Source organism: Phaethon aethereus (genome assembly GCF_964289735.1).
Source record: "Phaethon aethereus genome assembly, chromosome: 12".
In the NCBI taxonomy this organism is placed as follows: Eukaryota; Metazoa; Chordata; class Aves; order Phaethontiformes; family Phaethontidae; genus Phaethon; species Phaethon aethereus.
In genome coordinates this window covers 16919577-16947574 of record NC_138588.1, presented here as the reverse complement: position 1 = coordinate 16947574, position 27998 = coordinate 16919577, and the positions used below count along the sequence as shown (strand labels likewise).

At 40.8% G+C, this 27998-nt stretch overlaps 3 protein-coding genes across 5 annotated transcripts in view; 2 read left to right on the top strand and 1 right to left on the bottom strand.

Annotated features, from left to right (window-relative positions):
* Nucleotides 1–5: 5 nt before the first annotated feature.
* MAPDA (N6-Methyl-AMP deaminase) lies at nucleotides 6–8988 on the top strand (the record flags this gene model as incomplete). Its single annotated transcript, XM_082005078.1, has 10 exons — nucleotides 6–65; nucleotides 1775–1905; nucleotides 2439–2499; nucleotides 3234–3321; nucleotides 3905–3986; nucleotides 4760–4886; nucleotides 5658–5738; nucleotides 6723–6861; nucleotides 7365–7465; nucleotides 8797–8988. The coding sequence occupies 10 exons, from the start codon at nucleotides 6–8 to the stop codon at nucleotides 8986–8988; spliced, it is 1062 nt and encodes a 353-aa protein (XP_081861204.1).
* Nucleotides 8989–12929: 3941 nt separating this feature from the next.
* LARP6 (La ribonucleoprotein 6, translational regulator) lies at nucleotides 12930–20328 on the bottom strand (the record flags this gene model as incomplete). The annotated part of the gene is made up of 3 exons (XM_082005287.1): nucleotides 20017–20328; nucleotides 15129–15321; nucleotides 12930–14003 (listed from the first exon to the last, which is right to left on the bottom strand). The coding sequence occupies exons 1-3, from the start codon at nucleotides 20220–20222 to the stop codon at nucleotides 12930–12932; spliced, it is 1473 nt and encodes a 490-aa protein (XP_081861413.1). The 5' UTR covers nucleotides 20223–20328.
* A 2548-nt stretch (nucleotides 20329–22876) lies between these two features.
* The window catches only part of LRRC49 (leucine rich repeat containing 49), a gene marked incomplete at its 5' end in the record, with an annotated part of 52126 nt that continues 47004 nt past the window's right edge, over nucleotides 22877–27998 (top strand). The window contains 5 exons of one of the 3 annotated variants that reach the window (XM_082005232.1): nucleotides 22877–23024; nucleotides 23934–23996; nucleotides 24551–24638; nucleotides 25313–25510; nucleotides 27065–27164. In XM_082005232.1, the coding sequence (XP_081861358.1) occupies nucleotides 22956–23024; nucleotides 23934–23996; nucleotides 24551–24638; nucleotides 25313–25510; nucleotides 27065–27164 (518 nt within the window). The remainder of the gene's footprint in view (nucleotides 23025–23933; nucleotides 23997–24550; nucleotides 24639–25312; nucleotides 25511–27064; nucleotides 27165–27998) is intronic. The other 2 variants (XM_082005233.1, XM_082005234.1) reach the window with 2 other exon arrangements.

Sequence of the window (27998 nt, the reverse complement as noted above, 5' to 3'; positions counted from 1 at the left end):
CCGTCATGGCGGCGGAGCCGGAGAGGGCGGGGGAGCTGCGCTTCTACCGGCAGCTGCCCAAAGTGGTGAGCGCGGCGCGGCGCGGGGCTGGGCGGGCGTGGGGCGCGGGCGCTGCGGTGAAGCAGCCGAGGGTGGCCGGGGCCCTGGCTGCGGCGGGCGGCGGCGGGCGCGGGAGCCCGCGGTGCAGGCGGGCTCGGGCGGAGCGGGGGCGCGGGGCAGCGCGGCGGCCAGCCGGGCAGCTGCGGCGGCCTCGGAGCCTTTCTCAAACGCGCACTTGTTCGAGGCCCGTTATCCTTCAGGAGGAGGCGGTAGGTGTTTGCCTGTCCCGCTCGTGTGCAGCTCCTCGCCTCGTAATCGTCTTCCAGTTACATCAGCAGAGCGTGATCCTTATTTTCCTTTTTTATCCTGTTTTTCCCCGAGGCTAGCCCAAGACGTCTGTCCCAGATAAGGCTTTTTTTTTTCCCATGTCACCGGGGGTGTGCCTTACTTGTAGCATATCTGCACTACCGTTCAGTGCGCCCTACTGCGTAAAAACGGTAAAAATAAAGATAGAAATCAGTGTTACCGTCTGGGCTTGCAAAACAGCAAATGGCACGCACTCCAGCGGAGAGCTTATACAGTAAATGCACAGGTGGACAGCCGAAACCACATCAGATTACTCCGTCCTTCTATTCTCGTGCTCCTTTTCCATAAGGTGTTTTTCAGGGTTTATGTTTTATGTCTAACTGAATTCTGTGAGGTATCTCACTTGCAAGACTGTGACAAATGGAATGCAGTGGTAGTAGCACGTATGCAGCTGCCTTGATTTCCAGAAGTGGTAAGCTGCTGTAGCGCATGGTGTTCAGGTGGAGCGGGGCACCTCCACAGGTTAAGATGGTCTAACCCTCTTCTCTGCTGGTGAACTTGATACTTTAAAATAGGAATCTGAAATACGCTGCTCCACAAAATAAAAATTAAATCTTCAAGGAGTTACAATCTCAACGTGTTTTCCAGTCAAAGGCTTGAAGAAATATTTCTCCCAGTTTTTCTTTCCCAGTGAGAAGGGCTGCATTCCAGGGGGGGCAGGTAACAGAGCAGATGCTTTGCAGGTACGTTTTCAGTGAGTCGGGAGGGTCCTAGGGACCTGTTCCATATGTCAGGAGCCAAGAGATCATAAGAAAGAGCAAAGGTGAAGTGAGGAGTGGAGCTGAGGGTCACAGGTTTGGACCCCAGAGGCAGGCTGTGGAGAGGAAGGCAGGCAGAAAGCAGTTTCTGACAAAGGAGGGCAATTACTGCAGTTGCTGTTAATGGGTAGAGGTAGCATCTTGCTGGATTTTTGGTCGAAGTTAAAACTTCAAAATATGAAAAAAAGGTGAGTGGATATACAGATGTTGCTGTTTTGAAACAATGTACACATACATTTACCTTGCCATAGACGGGGAAAGAGTTCTCGAGTCCCTGTTAGCTTCTCTTAAGACTGAGGCAGCTGTTTGCTTCCTCCTCACCTTGGGTGGCACCACTCCAGCAAGTGGCTGGAGGGCCCTTTCCCTGGGCCGGCTGTGCACCCACGGAGACCGGGGCTGACAGCAGCCCACCGAGTGAAGGAGCAAATAGGACCTGTGCGTGCAAAAGCACGAGGAAACAATCATTAGGCAAATGCTCACATAGCTGTTACTTTATTTTCAAACTCAAGAGTGAAACAATAATGTAGGATACAAGAACAGCAGGACAAACAAGATGTAGAAGCCATCCTTTTCACCAGACACAAGTCCATAGGATTTTTTTTTTTCTCTAGGAACTTCATGCTCATTTGAACGGCTGTATCAGTTCTGCCACTATGAAGAAACTTATGGCCCAGAAGCCATACCTTCACATCCAGAATGGCATGACTGTGATTGACAAAGGAAAGAAAAGAACCTTAGATGAGTGAGTATACATACGTGTGTGTGTGTGTGTGACGAACACTTACCCAGCATCTTTTAATTAAGTTCCAAACAGAGAAATGTATGGCCTTAAGCGCTGGCTGCAGAAAATACCTATTCAAGTGTTAGTTACAGTACAGTCTGTTAGATGCTTTGCTACTTACAATACAATAACTTCTTAGATGCGTGCAAATTAAATAGAAAACTCTCGTTGATTAATTCCCTTTTTAAAGGATTGGAAATTTTCACTTGTGATATCCGCTCTCCAGAGAAAATTTACTCGTATATTTTCCAGTTTTGGAAATGTCCTCTTTTCCTTTGAGCTTAAAAAGGCTTTGTGGTAGTAATTTCTGTTGCAAATGCACTGTTGGCATCTAAAATCAGAAATCGTCATTTGGATGGTCTTTGTATTTTAAGCTACAAGCTGGTTAATCGAGCACAATGAGTACAGGTTTTCAAAGTGTAGATTTTTATTTTTTTTATACTCATTTTACTGTTCAGTGTTTGTCCAATTATTTTTTTAACTTTTTATTTTAGATGTTTTCAGATGTTTCAGATCATCTATCAGATCACCACTGGGACTGAAGATATTTTACTGGTATGTTAATTAAAAGTTTGCTTAAAACAAGCAAGCAATACACACAGTCAAAATCAGTCAGATTAACACCCCTGGGGTCCAAACAACAATATCAGCAGTGGTCCCTTCAGTTGGGGTTGAGAGTTATTGTAAAACACATAAATTTAGAAACATGAGATTTTGTATAACTTCTACATTTAACTTTTCTGAAAGCAATGAGCTTCCAGTATGGCGGTCATTATGACCACTCAGATGCTTGGACTGATAATGTCTTAAAAATGTGATGTCTGTTCATTGGTGCCACAGCATTGATTTACCGTAGTCTCCTGCTGCTGCTTTGGTTCATTATGTACCAAAACTACAGAACTAAGTTTGCCCTTTGCTCACCTCAGGTTACAGAACTGTCAGGGAGAACTGTTGTGTGATCAAACTAGGGAGCGGAAAGTGGTGCAGTGTCCTCGTAAAGGAGCTTTTAGGCAGCCTGTTAAACTTACAGAAAGGTGCAGTAGCTGTGAAAGGAGTGATGACTGCACCCTGCACTTGGGGGTGTTCTTGTTCAGGCAAGGAAATTCTCTTAGTGTCACTGAGGGAACTCTGGGGGGTGGTATTTCCAGAGATGGAGAGCGCTAAACACACATAGGACTTGAAAATTTTGCAAATGTTTCATGCCCAAAAAAATATTGTAATTGTAAAGGAAAATGGAACCAATTAGAAGCATTAATTTCATTATTTTGAATACACTGTTCCTTAATCAGATAACTAAAGATGTTATTAAAGAATTTGCTGATGATGGTGTCAAGTATCTAGAATTGAGGAGCACTCCTAGAGAAGAGAAGTCCACAGGTACAGTCTGTTCTGGTTTTTAATTCATAAGTCTGATGTGCTGTAAAACTTAGTTAAGACTACATTGGTAACAAATTTAAGTCAAATTTAGTTAGTTCAGTAAAAATATACTTTAAATATAAAAGCAAAGATTTAACCATGTAAAAGTGTGTCACTTTACTATTAGAATTTTGAGGACAAAAATGTGGTGGTTGTAACTCTACCACCCACAAATTTCAGTTATTTGCTTTAGTATGATATCTGAGTGTGCTAGTATGTTTAACAACTGATAAATTTTTTTTTTTTTACTTCATTTTTTATTTTCTTTTAGTTTAATAGGAACATGTAAGAGAAGTTCTGTTGCTACTCTTGGGTTCACACTAAGTTATTTTCTTTCTTCCAGATGCTTAGGAGGAGGCTTAATTCAAATCTGTGCTTCAAAGTAAAACTGTATTTATAAACAGAATTAGAATGATACAGATTAGAAGACTATGGTCTAAAATCAAAGGTGCAAAATGAAACTTAAAAGGCTTAAGAGCTGGGTCTTCAACATAATAAAATTAATTCAAATATGTTTATTCCAAATGTGTACATGTGTTTGTAGGTATGACCAAAAGGATGTATGTTGAAACTGTACTTGAGGGTATAAAGCAGTGTAAAGAAGAAGGCTTGGATATAGATGTAAGGTAAATAAAGCACACTGAGTACCTCTGTTTCAAGGTTTTGTGTAGTCTGATGCTCAGTCATGGTTTGCAGAGAGGTTTATAGACCATCAGTGTAGGAAGGAAAGTTGCGCTTAAACTAGATTACATGGAATGGAAATAGGTAACTCTTGTGGAAAGCTGAATTTTTCTCTTCCTTTTTGCTGACAGACAGTGAAACTCGGTAAAGCTTTTCAGCTCTGAGACTGTCCGTTCTCCGCAACGTTTTCAGGAAAAGCAGTGTTTTTGATGGAAATTGCATTAAAGACTCCTTTTTCACAGCCTGGACTCATTGCAAAGATTTTGCTTGATTAGCTGTACAAGCAACCTGCTGTAAAGGAGAGGTGGTCCTAACCAGCAGGAAAGGTTCAGAAGGCATCTACTGGCTGGGAGGCAGTCTGCTTGCCTGTCTGTTACGCTCTCGGTAGCAACCCTTGTTCGATTCATTTGTGGAAGCTGAAGAATTCTCATTCTTCACGTGTGCACCTCTGAGAGGTTGCTTGCCTGATAGTGTGGGCAGCAAATGAGCAGTGTATTGATCCCTGCCCTCCCTCTCACCGTGGCTACTGCATTTCACAGGCTAGCGTATTTACCTAATTTGTGTCCCTCTGCACTTTGGGACCTCCGTTCCTTGAACAGTTTCCTATACAAATACTCAGCCATGAAGGATGTGAAATGCCTTTTTTGTTGGCATCAAATTTGTTGGTCTCCTGATGTGACAGCTTGTATTTAACTTAATACGTACGTTTCTATCCTAGATTGTTAATAGCAATAAATAGAAGAGGTGGCCCGGCAGTTGCTAAGCAGACTGTTAAACTTGCTGAAGAGTTCCTTCTTTCCACTGATGGGGTTGTCGTAGGACTTGACCTCAGTGGTGATCCTACCGTAAGTTTTTTGTTTTATTTTGGTCTGTTCTTGAAGATAAATATATAATATTTTTCATCTAATTTTTCATCGTTTTCCATTGTCATTCTGTTCTTGAAGATAAAATACATAATGTTGTGTAACAACAAGTGGTTGTAATCATACTTTGTTCTTACAAGTTTTTGTCCTAGGGTTGTTGCGAGCTTGAATGGATTGCTCGTAATCTTGGTATCAGGTTAATCCTTGTTGCTGTAAGGGACAGGTACTCTAACAAAGAATCAATAGGTTAATACATGACATCAAAAAAAGACCCACTGAAAAGCAGTGTTTATCTCGGAATTGTCTGCTACTAAATTGTCCCAGTCAGATTGACTGGGTTGAGGCAAGTTAAATAATATTGCAACTTGAGACTACTTTAGATTTTGTTTGGATGCAGCAAATTCTTATTGGCGTATTAAGAAAGCAAAAATGTTTGAGAATAGCTGTGAAGTTACAATGAAATAGCTCTAGGTGATTAGTTGTAGAAAGGATATCGAAATCGGGACACTTGGCTTGTTAGTGTTGGGCATCATCTGAACTGCTGACGTTTGACCAGTTTGTCTAAATTGTGTCCATGTAGCAGAACTTTTTGTGACTTGCTGCATTCATAAGTGAAGTAATGGGAAAAGAAAAATAATTCAGTGTAACTGTATTTGAATTAAATATTTTGATATTGCAAGACCTCTTAATTATTGTAACAGGAGGAGTTTTGTAAAACAAGCGGTAGAATGGTGATGTGTTTCTGTCTTCAAGGCAGGACATGGTCAAGATTTTTTGGAACCACTCTCAGAAGCAAAAAAAGCAGGTCTAAAGCTGGCATTGCACCTGTCAGAGGTAAAAGTTTTCTTACTTTGGTCTTTCTCTGTAATTCCCATTTTATAAAAACTTTGATGAAACTAAAATTAGCTGCTGTGCATTTTGAACTTCTCAGGCCGAAGTAGTAATGGTTTGGGGCATTTTGATGAGAGAGAAGACGACAAAGAGAAATTGTCAACAATCTGTTCTGAATCAGAACTGTCAAATTATTTCTTACTGTACTATATGTATTGGGGGTGTAGATGTGAAATTGAGAATTAGTAATATTTCAAGAGATCCACTGTTGTCTTCCTGGTATTTTATCAGAAGTCATGTATAGTAAAATTTTGCACATTTTCATGAGTAGTTCTGGTAGCTCTCTTTGTAGCAGTAGAAAGAGTTGGGTTTCTCCATACAATGTGTTGAAGTGGTGGCTGAAGTTTACTCTGATGAGTCCGATAAAACTGAAAATATTTTTATTTCTTCAGGAAAATAAGCATGATATATGATATCACAGGCCTATTTATATTTGTTTCTATTTCACGAAGGAGGCTTTTGCAGGATATTCCTGCATGCTTCTCTGAAAATTTATTTCTTGATGTCTCAGTGGTCTTTTGTTGTTGTTTCTTTTTGTTTGTTTGGTTGGTTTTGGCCTCTGGCAGTTGAAGTTCTTCATGCACCATTTTTTTAATCCCTGTGTAAAACAGGTGTTAAAGGTCTCCTTGACAGGGTGGTTTTGAAACTGAAGCATATAAAGCTGAATTGAGGTCTCCAACTCTACTGTAAACAGCAATTGCCTGTTTTTACATAACAGTAAAATTATGGCCTCTTTGGTTTATAATTCCAAGTTGAGAGTCACTTTCATGCACTACTCCTTTCTTTACAAGGTAGTAATGCAGATATTTAGTCTCACTAACTCTTTCGGATAAGATATGCTGTGAAAATGGAACTTGACATCCATTGCAATTATTTAATGTGCTGTTTTATGCTGCCTTGACAGAATGTAAAATATATTCTCTCTAGATTCCAAACCAAGAAGAGGAGACCAAAATTCTCCTGGGCCTGCCTCCTGACAGAATTGGACACGGAACATTTCTTAACTCTGCAACAGCAGGTTCAAAAGAGTTAGTGCCACTTGTTCGACAGAATCATATACCTATTGGTAAGAAAATTACTTAGTGATTTCTAGATTTCAGAATATCACGTACTGCTGATCTAGGAAGTCTGATTTGTCTTTGACCAAGGTGACTTAGAAAACCGTGTCAGTGTATGTGGGAGAGTTTCCTATAAACGTGAGAGAGTTGCCTATAAAGGTACACTGGTAACGCGTATGCGGTTTTGACATAGTCGTGGCAGCAGACAAAAATTGATGTCTGAGATGAAAACAAAACTAAATAGTAACTTTTAGTTACTGTGCAAGGCTGTGTGGTGTTTCTGCATCTGGTTTGCAAGCTCCCTAAATTTTATACCCAGCCAGTAGTTAGTAAGAAATTGATGACCAAACTTTCCTTAGAAGAGACTACCAAATATTTAAGTATAGAAAATCAAGGGAGCAACAATAGCTGATTTTAATTTTCATTCAGGAACAGGAATAAGTCAATTAATGTGTCAAAACCATGTCTTTTGTTTTGATATATATTCTTGTTTCTTCTTTTTTTCCCTTAGAACTTTGCATGACATCGAATATCAAAACTCAGACAGTGCCTTCCTGTGACAAACACCATTTTGGATACTGGTACAACATGGGCCACCCTGCAGTGCTTTGTGTAAGTTTTTTGACTTTAACCATGTATTTAAGCAAAGAGCCAAACTGGTGTGAAATTGGAGAAGTATATCTCTTTTTATCGATCAGACCTGACTTACTAAAAATTTCTGCCCTTGCAGCAAATAATCTGCTTATAGGAAAATACAGTGTTCTGTTTGAGAAATGCTTGTAATATAAATGGGAATTTTTAGTATTTCTCTTGGTTTTGTTGTAAAGCAAGACCTTTTTTTCTGTGTAGATAAGATGATCAGCTATACATGCAATGAACTTCTTAACTGTTTCCATACTGACTGATTTCTGTTAAACATACTGGTCCAGTGTTTGCATGTAAGCTTCTGCTTGCCTGGGTATTTATTGTGTTAGATGAGAGTTCTTGAGTTCCCGTTACAGCTAATTAAGGTCCTTAAATGTTGCGGTGCCAAGTACTTTTGCTGGATTGGCTGGATTTTACTATCATCCTGTTGGGTTTAAGCACTATTATTTGTAGCGTTGTCCAGGTGTATGTATATATATTAGTGTTGTGCTTTTATTCTAATAAGCCTCAATCCTTTACTGTATAAAGTAGTTATTGTTGCATTTGAACTCTGTTGTATTAGATGAAAAATAATTCATGAGTAGAGATTATCTTTCAGTTGTGAAAAGATAACCAGTGAAGTCACATAAGAAAGCAGTTTACCCAGAAAGGCCTATAAAAACAAGAGTAGTAGAAGAAGGAGATACTACAGTGTGCTGATGGGATATAGTTAGCGTTCTTCTCAGACACAAGGACACCAGGACTCTGAGTGGCAGATGGGTAATCTCATTAACCCTTAAGTAATCCTAACTTGCTCCTTTTAGGTGAATAATCTAGGTGGCTTTCGATCACATGTTTTGATGCTAGCTTACTACTTCAGTCAGTATCAAGAAATTGTTCTAGTTGACGCTAAGTGCGGAGGGCGAGACAGTTTCTTCCCTGCAGATGTAGGAATAGAGTATGCTCTGGTTCCCAGATCTGAGGAAAGGGAAAAGAGGAATAAGATCTGCAAATACTGACATAGCTTGAACGTATGCATCATTTGATAGCCATCTTTCTGGCAATTTTAATAGGAAATCCTATTTTGATGATAAATTGTGCCATCACTTGAAGAAGTTTTCTTGTATGTTTGAATAATTTATTAATTTTGAGTTAAAATAGGGCAAATAAAGTATGAAATAATTGCCACAGATGAAAGACCCATGGAATAAAACTTGAAACAGTAAGATATAACTGGTTTATAATGTGTAGGAAAAACCCTTTTTTCTGTAGAGAAACTAATTTAAACTTTTTTTTCCTTTTCTTTCATTTAACTCCAGACTGATGATAAAGGCGTCTTTGCAACAGATCTATCACAAGAATACGAGCTGGTTGCAAAAACATTTAATCTGACTCGATCACAGATGTGGGATCTTTCCTATGAATCAATCAACTATACCTTTGCTTCAAGTGTAGTAAAATCAAAGCTAAGGGAACAGTGGTGTAAACTGAAGCCAACTCTGTTTGAGTAATCAAACTGTTGCTCTAAACAGCTTGGATGTATTAGCTTGGTTAATAAGCATTTTTTTACTGAAGTCCCTGGCTTTTTTCAGACTTCGGGTTTATAAATCCATCCCATAAACTGTGCCTGTGCAAAACAAAGATGACAGGAATGCATCCTTCAGTAGTGGAGACAGAAGTAAATGTTCTTTCATAGTTGGCAAGGGGTGTCAACTGGTGACTGCAATTCCAAATGTATCGCTTCTCTCCAGTTGATACAACATTTAAAAAAATACTTAGTTGAAATATGTCATATACTACAAACATTTGAGAGTCAGAACAAAATAAGGCACAGCTGTTAGGGTTTAAAATACCTCTGGCAACATTACGCCAAGCAGTTTGTATGTATGGTGTGTATATTTGGGTTTTGTATTGTTTTTAGGCAGAAGTTTTGAGCAATTGATTGAATATGAAGACAGAAACAAACTGGGGGAGAATGAAATGTTTGTCCCAAAGGAATTAAATATTGCATCTGTGTTTATTGGTGCGCACGTATCACTGAAGCCTGCTGTGGATTGTGTAGCATATGTGGTGATGCCTGTCAATGCACTCGGCACTGATATCTTGGATGCCATAGCAAGCTGTAAGCTGCTCGGGGGAAATGGTCTAATTCTTAAAATGCTTTTTAGAATTGCTGTTTATTTCCTGTAAAAAAGCAATAAAAATCACTTCAACCTCCATGTTTTCGAAACCACTACATCATCACGCATATGCGTGAGATCTACACAAGAAAAGCACGTGCAACCTGCTGCAGGATTTGGTAAGTGCGAGTCCCTGGAGCAGACTTGCTGTCTGCGTGCAGTACCACTTCTGTCGTGGCAGCAGATGGTGCTCCTTGGTTCAGGCAGTGACAGGGTTCACCCTGCGTGTTTCTCTGCTTGTGCGTGTCTATTTTGATACTGAGTTATCAGAATACGTACGAACATACACATGCAACAGTATCTGATATTAGGTATTGCTAGCTAGTGTAGGAAGTATAGAACATTTTTACATTGATTAATTAAAAAAGCAAACATTCTGGGCTCTACAAGGAATACTGCATGTAAATACAAAAGCTGTTCATGACTTCTGTTTTCGTCTTTTTTTAATAAAATCGGCACATAGTAGTTGTTCTGGCACTGAAGGGGCAATGAGAAATGTGAAGAAAAAGGGAAAACAAACAAAAAAAGGTGGCAGGAAGGCTAGCAAAGAAGTTGGTATGTCTGTGTGGCTACCTGAGGTTTCCACACAATGTTTTCCAAGGAGAAAACGTTTCTTTTGGAGATGGGAAAAATGTGAAGCCGAACTGTGGTTTTATATATTCTTACCTGAACTGAGAATCTCAGAGCTCATGCTGACTTTTTATTTATAAACAGTACCTTAAATTACTTACCAAGTAGTTTCACTGATCACGTTATCTTTTGTTGATCAAGTTGTGTTATCACTTGCTGTTGATGATAAAGTTTGTTTGTTTTCCTTCTACAAAAGTAATAGCTATGATAAATGTATTCTTTTTCCTTTCTTACTGAAAAGCACTCTAAAGGCAGGTTCAGCAGCTTTCTGCAATGTTATAGTTATGTGTATCTTAGTCTTAGGATAAGTGGGCATACACTCAAGTGAGATGGCATTCTCTTGTAAAATAAGTTTTATAATAATTGTATAGGTTATGGCCTTCTAATAACTCTTCAATAACGTTTGGTTATAATTTCGTTTATTAGCGAAGAAAAACTCTTGACTTCCTGTTCATTTACTAAGGGGTCATCCTCAGTGTTCATTTTATCTGTCAAGTCTAAAGCTTTCTAAAGCAAAGTAAGACTTACAGTTAGTGTCTGATGGGATTTTTAGTTTCAAACTGCATTTATACAGAAGCGAGCTTGATTTTTAAGGTTTGCATGTTGCATGTGACATGCAGATGTGTTCATTCAGAGAGTGTAGCCCTGGTAAATGCAGTTTTTAACTGCCATTTTTTCGTGCAAGCATACAGTGTCTTAGAGGTTTTTAACATTATGGACTGTTACATAGAGTTCTCAGTATTTCCATTTAATGGACTGTGTGTCTTCAAAATACTGCTTTGCATGGGCTGTAGTACTGCTCCCAAACAGTTTGGTACATGATGACACATTTTAACAAAACTTCTGTGATTATTAATGAAACAGTAGTGTTGTGGATACATAGTGAAACGGTGCTGCTGTATGTTATCTGGAGTTACAGAATCACGCTTCTGAAGACTCTGTGCTTACCATGTCACATAGATATGTGAAGTTGTGCTGCTGATTTAAAAAACCATGACTTAGCATTAACAGTATTTATAGTGCCTTGGCTGGTAGTGGAAGTCAGGAGATAACTTAGTAACATGCAGTTAGAAACCAATATACACAGAAATTCCCTTGGTTCAGGGTATCACTTCAGCCATCCAAATGCATTCCTGGTTCTTTTACTTCACACAAGTGGAATCCTCCGAATTATTTACACTGCGGAAGTGTTATGCTTAGAGTGGAAATGAAAGGTGGAGAGGATGTGGAGAAGTTTTGGAATGAAGGATCATTATCTGCTTAGACCTTTGTCGTACACAGTTCTCAATTTGTACATTAGAAAGTGAAACCTTACCTTACTATCACTGGCCTGTTTTTCAGGAGTATAACTTCTGTAACTAAAACTGTAGAGGGTTCTTTCTTTGGCTTCAGGTAAAATTATAGTTAATTTTAACCACTTCTTGCCGAGCCTGCTTGTTAAATTCAGAGTTAACAGTGAGATAACCATTGTGTAGTTTATACAGTCAGATTGAAGCGTCACCACTGAAGTGACCATCAGTAATGAGGCATTTTTCCCCCTCGCCCTGAATGCAGGGGAAAGTCTAAGTAATTATTTTTAGAATTTTATATGGTATAAGATGAGGTTTAAGATGAGGTTTAAGTATCTATTCAGGTGCAGCTCAACTTATTTTTAAAGTAAATAAAATCCATCTAGATGGAGTTAATATTTTTGTTTATTTCCATCTGATTATATGAGATAACACTTACAGAACAGTCTCCAATGCTCAGTCTTTATTCACATCACATGAAAATATACACTTTGGTTCTGCTAAACAGTACTGTCTTTGGAGCTGTATGCAGGCGGAGAGCAACTGCTCACTGCAGTGTAAGTTTCTTAGAGTTCCTTTTGAGACAAATGCAGAGTCAAAACCTCTATTCCTCATTAGACTGGTAACATACCACAGCTTACCCTAATAAATACAACTGCTAAACTGTATTTATACACTGCTCTTCAGGATCATAGCTTTGCAAATAATGTAGTTACATAAATGATTTATATGTCTGTTTCAATATTTAGGCATTTCAATGCAGATAAGGGCGTTGCATTAGGTAGGTGTGTAAGATGATTAAGAGACTGGAGCATCTCTCATATGAGGGCCTAGAGCACTGGTGCTGTCTAGACTGGAGCAGAGGAAGGCTCAGGGGCAGACCTCATCACTGTTATTAAATATGTGATGGGAAGGAGTAAAGAAGACTGAGCTTAGCTCCTCTCAGACATAATCAGTAACAGGAAAGGGGGCACAAACTGAAACACAGGAAACTCCACCTGAACGTGAGGAAACGCTTTACTGTGTGGATTGCTGAACATGGGAACACATTGCCCAGACAGGTTGGGGAGTCTCTGTCCTCGCAGATACTCAAAACCCTAAGTGACCTGCTGCAGTGGACCCTGCTTGAGCAAAAGAGGTGGACTGGACAATCTCCAGAGATGCCTTCCAACCTCAACTATTCTGTGATTCTGTAAAGTGAATATACAAAAATACAAATTATAAACTCTCTATATGAATACAAAATCCTTTAAAATTAAATACTGACTTAACTCAGTCACTCAAGTGACAGTTTTTCACCAGGCCTGAACAAAAGCAGTTGACTGACTTGCAAAATTGTTTTTAAAGAAGGATTTATTCATTCTTCGTAGCCTTCCTTCTTTCACATCCATTGTGGAATCCTTTAGTGCCATCGGGACCTTTAGGCAGCCGCAGCACCCCTACAGGTAGACCATCTGCATTTTGTATTTTCTGAGCTAACATGGGGCTACTGACAGGACTCTTCTGTTGTGTTACAGTTTGAGCTTTTCTTCTCTGTACCCAGGGGCTACCAGAAGGAGTAATGCTGCTATCCGAGGAATAATCTGTACATTTCCTTGGAATTTCAGGGCTAGTGCTTGGGTGAAGCTTGCTGTCTTCAGCCAGTGGAGACACTTTGGTTACTTTTCGTAGTGAAGATGGACTGTTCCAAGGACTTGACCTGGGTGACACATTAGGACTCAAATGGTTGGCTGGGTGAACAATGGGGATCAAATTACTCGTAGTGTTTGCTGCAGTATTTTTGCGCCTTGACAATGGCGATGTAGGATTACTCTCTGGGTCAGAAGAGCTATTTGCTGAAGATTCATCACCAACAAACTGAAGCTCCTCAACTCTCTTATTAAGAGATCTAGCCTTCTTAAGACTCTTTCTGGTATCTTCATCATGGTTCTTGTCTTTGGGAACTTTTTTCTTTGGAGGTTTCATGCCTATTAGGACAACTTTCATGCCGGTCTCTTTCTTTTCAGTACACATGAAGTCATGAGCACGTACAGCAGCATCTATTTCTTCAAATTCTATGATTGCACATTCGTGAGTTCCCAGTTGGGTGTACCGACTGCTGACCCTCCTGATATCAGGTGGTAGATCCCTACCAGGCTTGAGAATACGAACTGATGAAATTACACCAAAAATTACAAAGGCTTTGAGGAGATGCTCCATTATCCTTTCTTGCATGCATCCATTTTCTTCTTGTTTGTTAAGAGCCTGCAGCTCAGAAATCATGTGGATATCATACACCAGTAACATCCTGGTAGGGAGGTTTTCACTTGGAAACACTGGAACTGGAGTGTTTCTTCTAACCTTTTTGTTATCGTCATTGAGCTCAAGAGTGTCCGAGTACTTCAGTGCGTAGGCTGTGGTTCTCCAGTCACGGGTAAGGTGTTTCACCTTGAAGAGAGACACAGGTTAAGCAGCACAACTCATCAAACCCACTCAAACTAATTACAAAAAGTTTAAGGCAGAGGCAGGCTCCAGTCTACAAACAGAAACCTGGATTAAGTTTCATGTAGCAGACGTGAGTGAAAAAGTAAACAGTTTTCCTGCTATAATGGGCATCAGTGAGCTACTCTAAAGCTCATGTCCTGTTGAATCTACTGAAAATAGGAACTGACACTAAATCTCAAACTGAAAATCATTACTGTAGCTCAAAGTCTCCTCAAACGATGTTCACTCATTCTGTATCTAGGTGTGAACCGTGACCAAAATGCATGTTCTGTGGGTGTTATTTTCTTAAATTTGCCAAACAAGTGGTTTTGCCAAGTTGAGGACTTAATTTTATTGAACTGATTTTTCCTCCCTCAAAAATCTCAGTTTAAAAAAAAAGGCCCAAACTTCTTCCTTCCCAAGGGCTGGTTTTAAGAGTTTATCTGTTATCAGTATAATCTGCTTGAATTGGTCTGAAGAAACTGGGAGTGCCTTAACTTCTAGACTGAATAGCTCTGCAAAACTGTCAGATTTAGAGTCTTGACAAAATGTTTCTAATGCAATTTTAGAAATCAGTTACATACATATATTTACATAGGAGTTCCTAATGGGGAGAAAAGAAAGAATAAAACCCACCTCACCTTTAAGGAACTTCAGTTACCAGATACTTTCTGCTACTCTTAATTTTTGGATCTCCATACATTTGCAAAGGTCAGATTCACCATCCCTTCTCAGAAACAAGAAAGTAATTTTACCAGGATTGCTTAGCTCCCCATGAGTAGCTAATCTACAAATGAATTTTAGCCAGTGTCCTGTTTACTATGCCCTACTCTCTCCCAAAATAATTTAAAACCATAGTTGCTTAAAAGCCTATGATTTCCCTAGCCAATCATGGACGAGTTCAGCAATTAAAGTTCTGGATGAGAACAAACCTAACCATCACATCAAAACTGAATCAACCTGAGAGAGGCAGATAAAGAGGAAGACTGTAAAACCACCTCTAAGTTTTTTTTTGATCCCGTCTCTCCTCGTGTTTTTAGATTCATCAGGCTTACACAAGGCACTTCAAGTCTTAAGAAGTCAGCTTACCTTCTTAAAAGAGGTGAGGAGTTTAACACTGACATAGCCCATCTTATTTCTTCTCACATGCTTTAGAAGGAAGGCATCTTTCTCAAGGTTCTCATCTGAGAAGTAATATTCAATCTGTGCTATTAACTTCTGAATCAGGTCATTTTCTGGTGGTTTCCAGTTCTGGTCAGAGTCATTATCATTTTCCCCACCACTGGAAAACAGTTAAATCATTTTATTAACAGATTTTCAGCTTGTATGAGTGGACTCAAATAGTTTTTCAAACTGAAAAGGCATAACTGTAATGCTGATTCCAACTTACTTTGTATGTAGGCACTGAACAGGTATCGCCCTATCCATCTGAGGCAGGAGGCCAGCTCAGAGGATGAAGCTTTCCAGTCAGCATAAGGAGTTAAGTCCCTGAGCTCATTCCAAAAGCTGATCGCAGTGTAGAACAATGAGACATACACAGTAACATTGAAAACGCTCTGCCAACTCAAATCCTACACCAAAACATGAAATGGAGGTGCACAGGCACTTGGTGCTCTACAAAGTTCCTCTAGTGACAGAGTTTTATTTTTTAGTATGAAGCTATTAAACATAGGCTTGACACTGATGTGCTTCATGAGTAGTGTCACACACGAGTGTATGAATATTCCAACTTGATGCAATCATGGTTTCTCAAGCCTCTTCACTGCACAAACGCAGGAGCCAGTATCCAGGGGGTAAGAAAGACCGACAGGACTAGTACACTTTTTACAGGTCTTTGCCAGAGTGACAGAGTAACTTAACTAGCAGTTTACCAAGGGGCTTAAACTGTACGTGCATTTCAGATTAAGGACATGGGTGTAGTAGCAGCTCATTTACCTCAGAAACAGCTGTATATGCACACATATGCAGGTTGCTAAGAAGTCATTCTCATTTCCTCTTTCCCCCTCCTGTGATGTTGTCTACGAATCTGCAAAATGGAGCACTACTGAGCATCCCATCCCCCCCAAAAAATATTGCAGACATGGATTTGAGAGAAAGTTTTTGCCACGTACAGTTACAGCAACATGTTTGTTGCTGAAATACAAACACCTATCTAAATTGTTATCTAGCATTGAGGCAAATAGTTCACCCACAGGCTACAGGCACAGATACTGCTGTAAGAACTATAATGCACAAGTCTATCTTAAGCCAGAGTAATTTTTTGAAAGCTGTTAGCAGTCTAGTTTTGCTGTGGGACCATCACGAAAGTTTCTGTTAAAAAAAAACCAAAACCATCCACTAAGCTGCCTAGACCCTGTAAATCATGTATTACTTTGGTTTCCCACGTACCTCAGCAACAAAAAAGGAGGACCCACATGTTTTCCCAAAATCCTCTTAAATGGCTTTTGCAGAGCTTGTGAAATTGTTAAATCAAGGGAGCAGGCAGCGCACTAGAGTCCTCCAAAGGAGGGAGGGAGTCCTCCATCTGGCAGGGAGGATGCAGGCTGCTGAATCACCTTGCCTTGTGGCAGTTTTGTCCCAGAGAGGAACTGGAGATTGTGATCTTAATGCTGACTGATGTGCAGCCCATGCCCAGGCACAGGCAGAAGCACTGCCTAGGCAGGTGCTTGCTGTACACCTGAAGATACTGTTGAGGTCAGTGGGCTCTGCATAGGGAACGTGCTCCCAGGTGTGACAAGTTACGGCAGTTCTCTGGGACCTGTTTTATTGCAGCTAACAATTTATTTACTACTTAGGGTTCTTCCGATGATAGGGCAACAGATCAGGTATACATGGATACTGACTCACACAATCCTAGAAGTCTCCTTGTGTTAAAATCATCCTAGCCACTTAACGGGCTACAGTTCAAAGGAATGACAGGAATGAGAAAAAGAATTTAAGTTATTTGACAATGCCAGAAGTTCCACAGGATAATAGATGAAGTTATGATTACGATAGTAAAAAACATTTAATGGCCAGCTGTGGGTGCTGGTTTCAGAAGGAACTAAAACCAAAGTTGTGTTCATTTTTCATTTATGATATTCCCTCTCCCCACTACTTCTCATTTTTCATTCGCTGCCAATTCAGAACTAGTGTGAGCACAAGAAACTTAGAACATTTCAGCATTTTTACATATCCACACTCTGCTAAGGAAAGCTTACCTTTAATTCAAGATAGAGCTTATAGTTTTTTTGAGGATTTATCAGTACAGACATTTGCGGGTATTTGGAAGGTTTAGATGGAAAGAAAATGGACAACCATGCTTCCGAAAAAAACAGAACTGCATGTTTGCAAAGGTCAGTAGCGTACTTACAGTGTTAACACACTGAATCAGAGTGAAACAGGTCTCATTTCACCTCTCTAAATTAAATATTGGTCACAGTCTGAACTATACACCGTTTCTATATTTGGCAGATGGTCCAACTTTCACCAAATCTTTAGCAATCTTACAACAGCCCTTACTAAGTACTGTATGGCAATTTACCTACAGTAAATGCTGGCATTTGTAACTAGCTCCATATTAATTCACAGTAATGATCAACTGGTAGTACTTCTATGGCATCAACTATACTACAAAAATAGTTGATAAATTTATTTATTCACAACTTTCATTTACTTCTTTCTTCAGAACTCTGTGGCAGATATGCTTGTCACAACAGTTAGGACAGACTGAAAAACAACCTTTTAACATGACTCATATGGCTATTAGTCACACAAGAAACTAAACATGTCTGCATAGAGAATAGACCTTGTGTTTTAAATATCAAAACTCACAAACAATATAGTAAATTGTATGGATATTTGCTGAATCTTTAAAAGAATAAAGTACTGTATTAATAAGCATGCGGCAATATAATTTACAGCATTAAGCTGCTGTTCCAACAGTACAATCACTCAAAAGCAATGCAAGTCTGTTAACAAGAATTAGTGGATACAATAGTGGGTGCCTACTAATGGGACGTGTGGCTCCAGAAATCATTAAATTTCAATTTCTATTGCAAAACTTTCTATTTTATACTGACAACATCATGAAAACATTCACCTTTCAAGCTCAGATTCTGCCTGTGTCTGTCTGCATCCAAAATAAGCTTAAGTTGAGCAAGAACAGCTTTACTTTATGCACAGGAGAACTACCTGTTTGTTATAAACAGTCTGAATATTTTTCTGAAGCACCTGGCAGCTAAATGGCTGAGGACTGAATGTCACAAATACTCAGAGATCTCCCAAAGAACTGTTGTGTCTTGACCATGATGAAATGGTTTGAAGTTCTTAAGTTATAAAACCTAAAAATTGAGGGAAAAAAGAATCTTAAATTGTCTGCTACCTTAGCTGGAGAGACAAATGGCTCATTTCCAGCAGATTTGGACCATCACTGACAATTTTCCAAATGTTTGGGTAAATAATTTCCTACCAGATGTTGCATTCCCCAAAGTAAATCCTTAGCTAAGGTTACACCTAAATGACAAAAGCGTGTGTGAACTCCACTCACCTACTTCTAATGCACAACCTTTATAGTTCTTTCCATGGCAATACCTCTGGCCCTTCCTGGATCAGGAAGAAGCCATTTATAAAGAGGCAACCTCCACAAGAACTGAATATACACCAGCATTCTCAGCAAACATTTCTGAAGATAGCACCTACTGTAGATGATTAAATAAGCAGCATTTAAAAGTTAGCTATTATGTGTTACAAAGCTTGAAAAAATAACCACCCTTTTTTCTAATCTAGGCCAAGGCTAGAAGCTCTTACACAAGTAACAGTGTCAAAGAAAACAAATGTAAAAAATATTCTGAGTTTAAGAAATCTGTAATGGGAATGCAACACTGTAGACTGCTGTAGATATGTGATTTATAAAAATACAAGTCATATATGATTGTGGAAAGACTAAGCAGACTCAGTTTAAACATTTTACTTGTGTCTAGCTATGCTCGCCTCCTGTTTCTGTAGTGCATAGTTGCCAGCTTCGGCAGCTGCAGAAAATTCCCCCTCCCCAACTACCCCTCTGTAATTTAAAATAATGCACTGCAGTTCATTCTGAGTCAGTGCTAGAATATGAAATTAGAGAATCAATTAGAAACAACTTATCTTCAAACAGAATACTGAATTTCATGCTACTGTACCTAAACCTTTATGTGACTGAATTTATTACTGCATCTGCAGTTTTAGTACAAAACACAAGATGAACTACAAGTAGTGAGTTTTATCTCCCTGCAACTGTCTGGCAGAAAAATCCTTTTACAAGTAAGAGATTCTGGTAGGCATCAAAACAACTTCAGGCATCAGTAGTAATTCCCACAACTTATCATTAAATACAGGCAACACTATTGGCATTATCAAACAGTAAAGTGTACAGTAGATTATAAAGTTGGTAGTTTCTTCTACATTTAAACTGGTCTTGATTTCATCTCTGGTCAACTTGTTTCCAAAGCCATGGAACAGGTCTGCTTGTCCATGCCTTAATTCTGCTGAAGGAAATTACTACGGTTCTATGCAATAAAAACCAAACAGGAAAAAAAACCAAACAAACCCAAAATACAACAACCACCAACCCTAAAAACCTTTCTGTAAAAGGCAGTGACATGGAAATGTCGGGGGCACCACAACCCGGTGCTCCACGCTGTGGGGATGCCACATCCCCCTCCGCACCTCCGGCGGGGCAGCTGCAGGCAGCCTGGCCCTGGCCCTGGCCCCGGCCCTTCCCTAGGGGGCACACGCAGCCCGGGCGGAGCCGGCGGCTGCCGGGTGTCCCCGTTGGAGGGTTTCCCGCGTCTCACAGCCCTTCCCGCCGGCGTTGCATCAGCCGCGGCCGCACCGGTACGTGGGTGTCCGCGGCGGCCCCGCTCTTCGCCCCGCACAGCCAGGCCGCAGGAGGAGGCGGGAGCCGGCCGGACCCTTCCCTGCCGCCGCCGCAGCCCGGCCCGCGCCCCGGCGGGCTGACCTGGAGCGCCCGCACCGCCCCGAGTCCTCTTCGCTGCAGCTGCCACCGCCCTGCGCCGCCGGGCACAGCGCGCCGCCACCGCCCTCCTCCTCGTCTTCTTCCTCCGCGGGTGCCTGGACCGCCACTCGGATCTGCACCGGGCCGCTCCCCGCCGCCAGCTCCACCGCCTCGGGGTCCTCAGGGGTGGCCGGCTGTCTCTGGGCCATGGCGCTGGGCGGCAGAGGCCACTGCGACAGCAGCGATGCCCCGGCCAGCGGCAGCCGCCAGCCCGCGTCGCCTTGCCTCGCCGGCCCCCCCGCTGCGGCGCGAGGCGAGCGGCGGCGGGGCGGCGCTGCCAGCTCCACTCCCCCGGGCGGGCCCCGGCCCAGCAAGCGGGGGGGCCCGTACCGCCCCTAGCCGTGCTGCCCCAGAGCGGGCCCGCCGGAGTGGCGGCAGGCCGCGGGCAGCCGGCCCATTAAAGTTCCCTTTCGCGTTGGCGATTGGCTTGGCGCTGCTCTTATTTCCACAGAAAACAACCAGCTCCCCACCGAAGAGCGACGTCCCATCTTCCCATCCCCTCGCCCAGCCGCGGGGCTGCGCCGCCCTCTCCTGACCAGAGCGCTGCGTTTTAACGAATGCGGAAAGGTTACGGGGGTAAGCTTGAGAATGAGACTTGGAAATTACAAAACCAACTGAACATGGCCATGACTGGCTATATGTTACTTTTGTAGAGCACACCTCTATAATTCTGCATGGTACTTAAATAGAATAAAAACATTCCCTCATTATTAAAATACAAAGGTCCCTTTTCTGAAAGACTTGCACATTGATCTATTTTGAACTTGAAGACTATTGCACTACGTGTCAGTGGATGGTTTCAGCTATTAAAGTGAAATTAGCGTTCATTTTTTCAGGATTAGAACCTAAAGCATTCCAATTTACTGTGTAAAAATTCATGCTTCAGTCAGGGAAGATCTTTCTTTCAACACCCTCCCAACCCAAACTGCTAAATGCAGGCTGCATCTTTAAGTCACCGCCTCATTTGTGACATCCTTGGTTTTGTCTGTACAATTCATCTGAATTGTACTCCACCATATTGCTTCAATGTTTTCATCTAAAAAATTTGGATTGGCAAAACATGAGACTGCACTCAGGGGCCAGTTCTTCCCATCGCTGTGACAAACAGTCCTCATGAGTCAGATTTGCTGGCATGAGCATATACCACTCTGCCTCCATGGAGTTGGCTAATTTTTTAACGTGCCTTAAGCAGTGAAATATTTTGTTTATGAAATACACTTACATGCATCACTAACAAAATCTCTACTCTGCTAATGGAACAGAATTTTGTACTAAGTCCTGGGTAGGGCATTACTTTGATCACATTGATTTCAGTGGGAGCAGAAATACAAACACAAAATACACATTCTAGGAGAAGAGTACGTACAGGGATTGTGGGTCTGATTTTGTATTTGAGTTCATTTGCCTCCCTGGGTAGGAGCAAGTTCAGAATCAGTATGAGCAAAGAATGATTTTGTGCTACAGCACACCTAAATGATGCTTGAGAGAGACATTTCCACTTATCTGATAACTTCTTCTGTCGATGTTAAGTGAACTTGATGTTCTAGGGAAGGAAACTAATTCTGTTTTTCTGCTTTATCAGTGGTCACTGCACAGAATTGTGCCTTTGGCCTTGCCAATGTTTAGGTCAGTTCTTTGACGCGTCCTGCTATCATTATCACCTAGTCTGCTACAAACACATTAATAATGTTGAGAGGATTAGTGTAGATGAAGATTGATTTCATTTCAAACACTGTGTTGATTATATCTCCATTGAAATTACCAGGCTAATGTTTTGGTTTTTTTAATATAGCAATGTTCTGTAATGCTTAGCTACCAGCAGAGATTAAGCAGTATTTGTCACTGTGGGAGAACATTACAACTAAGTAATAATGTCGACAAGTCTCTTAGAAGGGAATCCATATCTCAGCTGAGCTTCTGATACCCAGTTAGGATAACCATGAACCTCAAATGTGCAAAACTTTCACAGATTTGTTATGGCACATTCCTTGCTGGCACAGTATTGTCTACATACCGTAAAAAACACCCCCATATTTTATATTTCTCACAAAGTAAGCCACAATTACATTATTTTTCTGTCAGCCTTTCAACAAACGGTAACTAAAACAACAAAACATGAAGCTAAACCTGGGATAAGGATGGGGAAGACACTGTGAGGCAATTCACAGCCCTTCCACAGCCACGCCATTGCTTTTCTACCCACCCAGTGAATTCTTGATGTTTGTGTTTAAAAGCATCCACTACTCATCTGTGGGGCTTCTGGGCTTCAAGAGCTGCTTGGCGTTAGCAGGTACTGACCTGCCAGCAGCAAGAGCTGGCACAAGACTGAAGTACTGATGAAGCTACAGACAGGTCTCCCAGTGCACCGTGTCTGTACCCAAGCTCTCCGATCCAGATTTCCACATTCTGTGACAAGCATGTGCCTGCAAGGCAACTTCCTGAGGCAGAACAGGAACGTGGAAGGTACATCCAGCTTCTTGCCCTTTCACAGGTTTTCAAACATAGTCAACTCATTTAGAATTCGAAAAATACAATCGTCTTAGTGCCTTTTAACTAGTCGAGGGGCGGACAGCCGTCTCTTCCCTCACCTCCACAAACTCTACCCCCAGCCCCCTACCTGAGGCCGCCTCGCCGGGCAGCAGGCGCCGAGCGTTGCTCCCGGGGCAGGTACCGGGGGACAGCATAACGGCCGGCGAGCGCGACACCACCTCACAGCTTCCCGCCACTAGCGTTGCCTCAGCCGGCAGGCGGGGCACGAGCGAGGCTTGCCGGGAGCGAGCCGGAAGCGGCGGTTGCCCCGGTAACGGCGGAGAAATTTCTGACAGGGCGGCGGCCGGCGCGGAGGTGTCAGGTGTTATGAGGCACTGAGAGGGCAGGTTTACATGGTGCCTAGCAAGTGCCGGCTCGGCAGGGGCCCTCGGGCCGCGCCCGGCCCGGTAGGTGCTGCTGCTGTGGTGGGGGGAAGAGGTGGCGGCGCATAGCAGCCGCCGGTAGGTGCTGCTGTGGTGGGGGGAAGAGGCGGCGGCGGCGGCACGTAGCAGCCGCCTCTTCTCCTCAGCTGCTGGCGTGTGGGGAGACAGGACCGACGATGCTCCTCCGCTAAGCTGTCGCGCGCTCTTGCGCTGGGCTCTCCCGCGCCGGGGCGCCCCGCGGGGCCTCGCCGCTCCTCAGGAGGGCGGGCCCGGGGCGGGGTGGCGGCGCCTCCTCCGCTGCAGTGCTGTGAGGCGGTGCGTGGCCGGCCGTGCTGGGGCTGAGGGCGCGGAGGAGGGCGGCTGCGCGCGGGCCTTGCGCGGGTAGGTGCTTCGCAGCTGGCGCAGTGCTCTGAGGGCAGCGAGGCAAACGCGGGTCTGGCAGTTCCGTCTTCTCTGTGCCGTGACTGGCGTGAGGAAGCTTCCCTTACGTTATTTGTATGCCTCCTGTTATTTGCTGGGAGGTGGATGTATAAGCGATTTGGTTAAATATTTCTGTTAAAAGTTTTGATTATTTAGCAGGTATGTGCAAGGTTTTGTCCTGTAAAGCCGATTAAAAGACCAGCACGTTGTGCCTTTAAAAAAAAAATCATATTTAAGTGTAAATACTTGTTTACTTCATAATGAGGGTAATGTCCCTATGAAAGTCACCCTTTCAGTGTTGTTTTTTTTTTAAACAAAGAACAGTGGGGTTTCTTAAACTAAAAATTATTTAGTGTTACTTTAGTGCTGTGATGTATTCTTCATAATTGCTTTGTAAAGTAGTTCCTCTCTTGGCAGATTTTGCTGTGGAAAATACCTTCTTTTTTTTTAAGTTACATTCAACTTTTTTGTATTGATAGGCGTTTTTAAAAAATGTAATATTCCCTTCCTTTTTCTTCCAACTTGCAGGTTAATAATTGTGGTCTTCAGCTGGTTATCCAGACCTCATCAGTAACAGATAAAAGCAAACCAGTAATTATTACCTTTTTTATAATAGTTATATTAATTAATGCAGTTGTGTGGTACAGCCAATTTTGTATGCTTTCGGATAGGACTTGCTTTTTCAGTAGTAATATGTTAACTAATAATATGATATCTGATGTATCTGATAGTCTTTTGGCAATTTATTTATTCTATTAAAGGTACATAAGGTAAAAACACAGGGATGCACTATAGCCTGCTATAAACTTTATATATATATATGGTTTCTTATGTTTCCATCTGCACCTCTCTTCCCCATGTAATTGCAGTACTCCTTATAGGGTGGGGGTGTTTTCTTTATTTAGTCAACTGCAGATGAATGTGCTGGTAGCTTCCATTTTTTCATTTTAGTTTCCAAAAGTTAAACTTTTCAGTCGTATCTTAATAGAATGAATACTCTTTTTATTGGAGCAATTATTTAATTTTTTAAACATATTTGTTGAGTTTCATGAGTACTGTAGTTATTACTAAGGTTGTGGTTGTCTGTGTAAAGAGATTATTTGCATTTGAAAACTTTAACATTTGTCTTAAATACTGTGTTACAGTTTGAATTCAGGATAAATAAAGAGCAGTCATCTTTCCACAATAGACCTCTGCAGCATGATCTGGAAAAAAACTATTCAGGACGGCAAGGTGATATTTAAGAGGGTTTGGGTTGTTTGTCTTTTGTGTCTATTAACTGAACAGCAAAGAAAGACTGTATTATGATGAGAATATGTGAGTGACAGCTTTTCCTAGTTGACTACAGTAATTCAATAAGTACTGCTGTATCACGTCTTGAACTCGTTATCCTACTGCCTGGCACAGATGGCTTTTTTTCATCACTCTGCCCCTTACTCTTTTGATGGAAGAGCACCCTTTCTTCTACCTACAAAACCAGAGTCTGTCAAGTGCCCTACTACACATTCCCTCAAAAGCCACAAAATTCTCTACTGTAACATTTCATTGGATATTTAACATTTTAATATCTAATTCAGCACCCTGATATGAAGAGGTAGTTTTCCTAGTGTGCTTGTGTCCTTTTGGCTTTGTAAAAGCAAGATTTTTGGTGCTATCACTGCTAACTGTGGTGAAGCTTGGAAGAGCCTTGGAACGCAATGCTTCTTGTCACACTGCTGCTTGCCTGTCATACAAAACCAGCGATTGGTTAGGGTAGGAAATAAGTTTAATTATTATGGCAATTCTTTACTCATTCTAGTAAAAAATAAAGGCCAACAGTTGATCAGAATGGGTTAATTTTTAGGGATATTATGCAATCTATTATGGAATAAATTTAAGTCTGCTGTTTGATTTTGTTCCCTCCACAGGAGACCAAAGAGTATTAAGTCCCTTGGTGCGTAATAAGCAGCTATATCTTCCAGTACCGTCCAGTCTGACAGAACTTTCTGGTTTGGAGTTGAAGCAGAATACAGGTTCTTTATCTGGATTTTGCGACTCTTCTCTTCACACACCTACAAAACCCAGATCCCGACAAAGGAACCACAGTATTAGTTCACATGCCTCAGGTAACAGTGAAAAATTCGCTTGTTACTGTCCTTTGAAATTTTTAATTGGGTGTTTTATTGAAAAGTTATGACCTGTAAGATGTGTTCCTTCTGGCTGTCAGAATGTATGACTGAATAGCAAGTGTTGCCTACTGTTCCCTTCGGGTATTAAGCGAGGTTAATAGGTAGTTGTCGGGAAACTACTAGAAATATTTTCCAACATATAATATAGGCATTTAAATGTAGGCTTTTTATATACCTTTCTTTAACAAAAGGGCAGTAATAGGGCACTTTTAATGTCATCCTCCTAAAGACATTTGTGAAAGAAAAAAGTCACTGTACTGCCATCATGTCATGTTACAGACTGATTTTTAATTCTCTGGTCTTACATATATTGGCTTAAAAACCTGAGACTTCAAAAACCTGAGACTTTAAAACTTTTGCAACAATGTTAATTGATTATTTTTGGTCTCAAGGAATTTTTTTTTCCTTCAGAGTTATTTTCACTTGATACATTGAGAATGTTGGTTGTTACAGTGGTTTGTTAGAGTAGCTAGTGATAAAATGTTAGAGTAAGTAGCACTGAAAAGATTCTAAATTGAACAACAAATTTTTTTTACTTGTAGGTCCCTCTTCTAATGGCATATTTTAGACAACAATGAACTCGCTATAGTAGTAAAGCAGCTAGTCTTTGTTTATCGAAGAATTGATGTGTTTTCCATTAACATATTTGATTATTTTAAGGAAGAAAAAAGTAAGGGGAAAACATGTGGAAGTTGAGCCTATATTCTTGTAGTATGCATGCATGATGATCTTTTTTAGACCAGTATTGTTCAGTGGATCATTTTCCAAATAAGCCAAAGCTTGCAGAACACATCTGTTGATTTATTTTGCAGGTATTTGTAGTCATCCTCCCTCTTCTCCCTTACATTAATAAAACGGGTAAAAATTGGTAGTTTTCTAAATATGTTTTAAAGGGCTGCCTGTTTCTTTCTTGATAATGAAGTGAAATATAATACCAATGATGACTAGGTATTGCATGTACTTACCTTTAAAAGACTGCATTTGTGGCTCAGTGGGACTCTTACAGTGTTTTGGTGCTTTGATTTGTAGTTCTACCAACACCTGCTTGATCTGGGTCTTTAAAATTAATCTTAAGTTAAAGAATATCTTCTTTAAATTCAGATGCTGAAATTGTGTAACAGTTGTACAACCTGAGCTTAAAACACCATTGGGTAATTCTAATCAAAACAAAAGCATGTACAGGATACCTGCTTACAACAAATTGTTGTTAAATCTCTCATAAATGAAACAAGTGGATGTACTTTGGAAAGAGGATGTAAGGGGATGTAGCTGTAAACAAAAATGGTAGGAAAGAGAACTGATAACTCCAAGTACTGAATGGAGGCAAAATGTACTTTCATGTACTGTGTAACTTTTAATAAGAAAGAAAATTCTGCTTTTATCTGTAGTTAATGGAATGATTTGACAATCATAGTAGCTCATACAGTATTACTATGTAGTACTACTACTATATGAAGTAGTTGATATATTCTCTGTATGATTTTCTTATAGATAACACAAGTTTTGGGAGCAATTCATCAATAACATTTCCTGTATTGCAACGTACTGCTGAAGAAAAAATACTGAACTCTGATAGACTAACCTTGGAAAGGTGAGAAGGTTATGGAGTATACGCACCACAGCTTGCGACTCTTGTGTCTGATGATCTAAAGTGATTAATATCCTGGTAATGCCTGTGGTCAATGGTATGAGTGGTGGGTTTGCTTTTTTGCGTTTTTTGTGTGTGTAGCTTAGAGAAACGTGTTGCATACAGGAATTCTGTATGAGTGTCCTTGTGATGAGTATATCCATACAGCAGTCATCTAAGGCAGTTAGGGCTTTTCGTTGTAAACTAAAGAGCTAGCTTAAGAGTCGAATACAAGGTCATGTACATAATCTATAGAAAGAGGCTGTGTCTCCATTAGTTCTAATCTGATGCATTAAATGTAGAATGTTGGTGTTTTTCTGAACCAGGACACACAAAAAAGTTTTATCTGAAAGACATTTAATTGTAAGGTGTTTGTTTTTTTGCCAGGGTAAGGTTCGTGTAGTTTAAAAAGTTTTGTCAGGTCAGTAGGACGCCTTCTGTAATAATCCTAAAATAAGAATAACCATTTTCAGCATCATTTACTGTACCTTTTTATTTTCACTTTAACACTTACTCTTTCATGTATTTGTATTTTAAATGTGAATTTCTATAAGCCAAAGAAAAATTGCGTAGACATAGAACACTTTGAATTCTGATGTAAACAGGCTGCTTTTGTGGTATCTGATAGAAAAAAAAAATTAAGTTGGCAGGCTATGTGTCTTGAAATTTAATGTGGTCACAACGTGAAACTCCCATGTAGTTTCCATGTAACAAGCAAATCTCTGGTTATGAGGACAGGCTTTCAGAGACTTGTGGAAGCACTTCCGCCATTTTTTCATGCTATTTTTTTTTATAGTA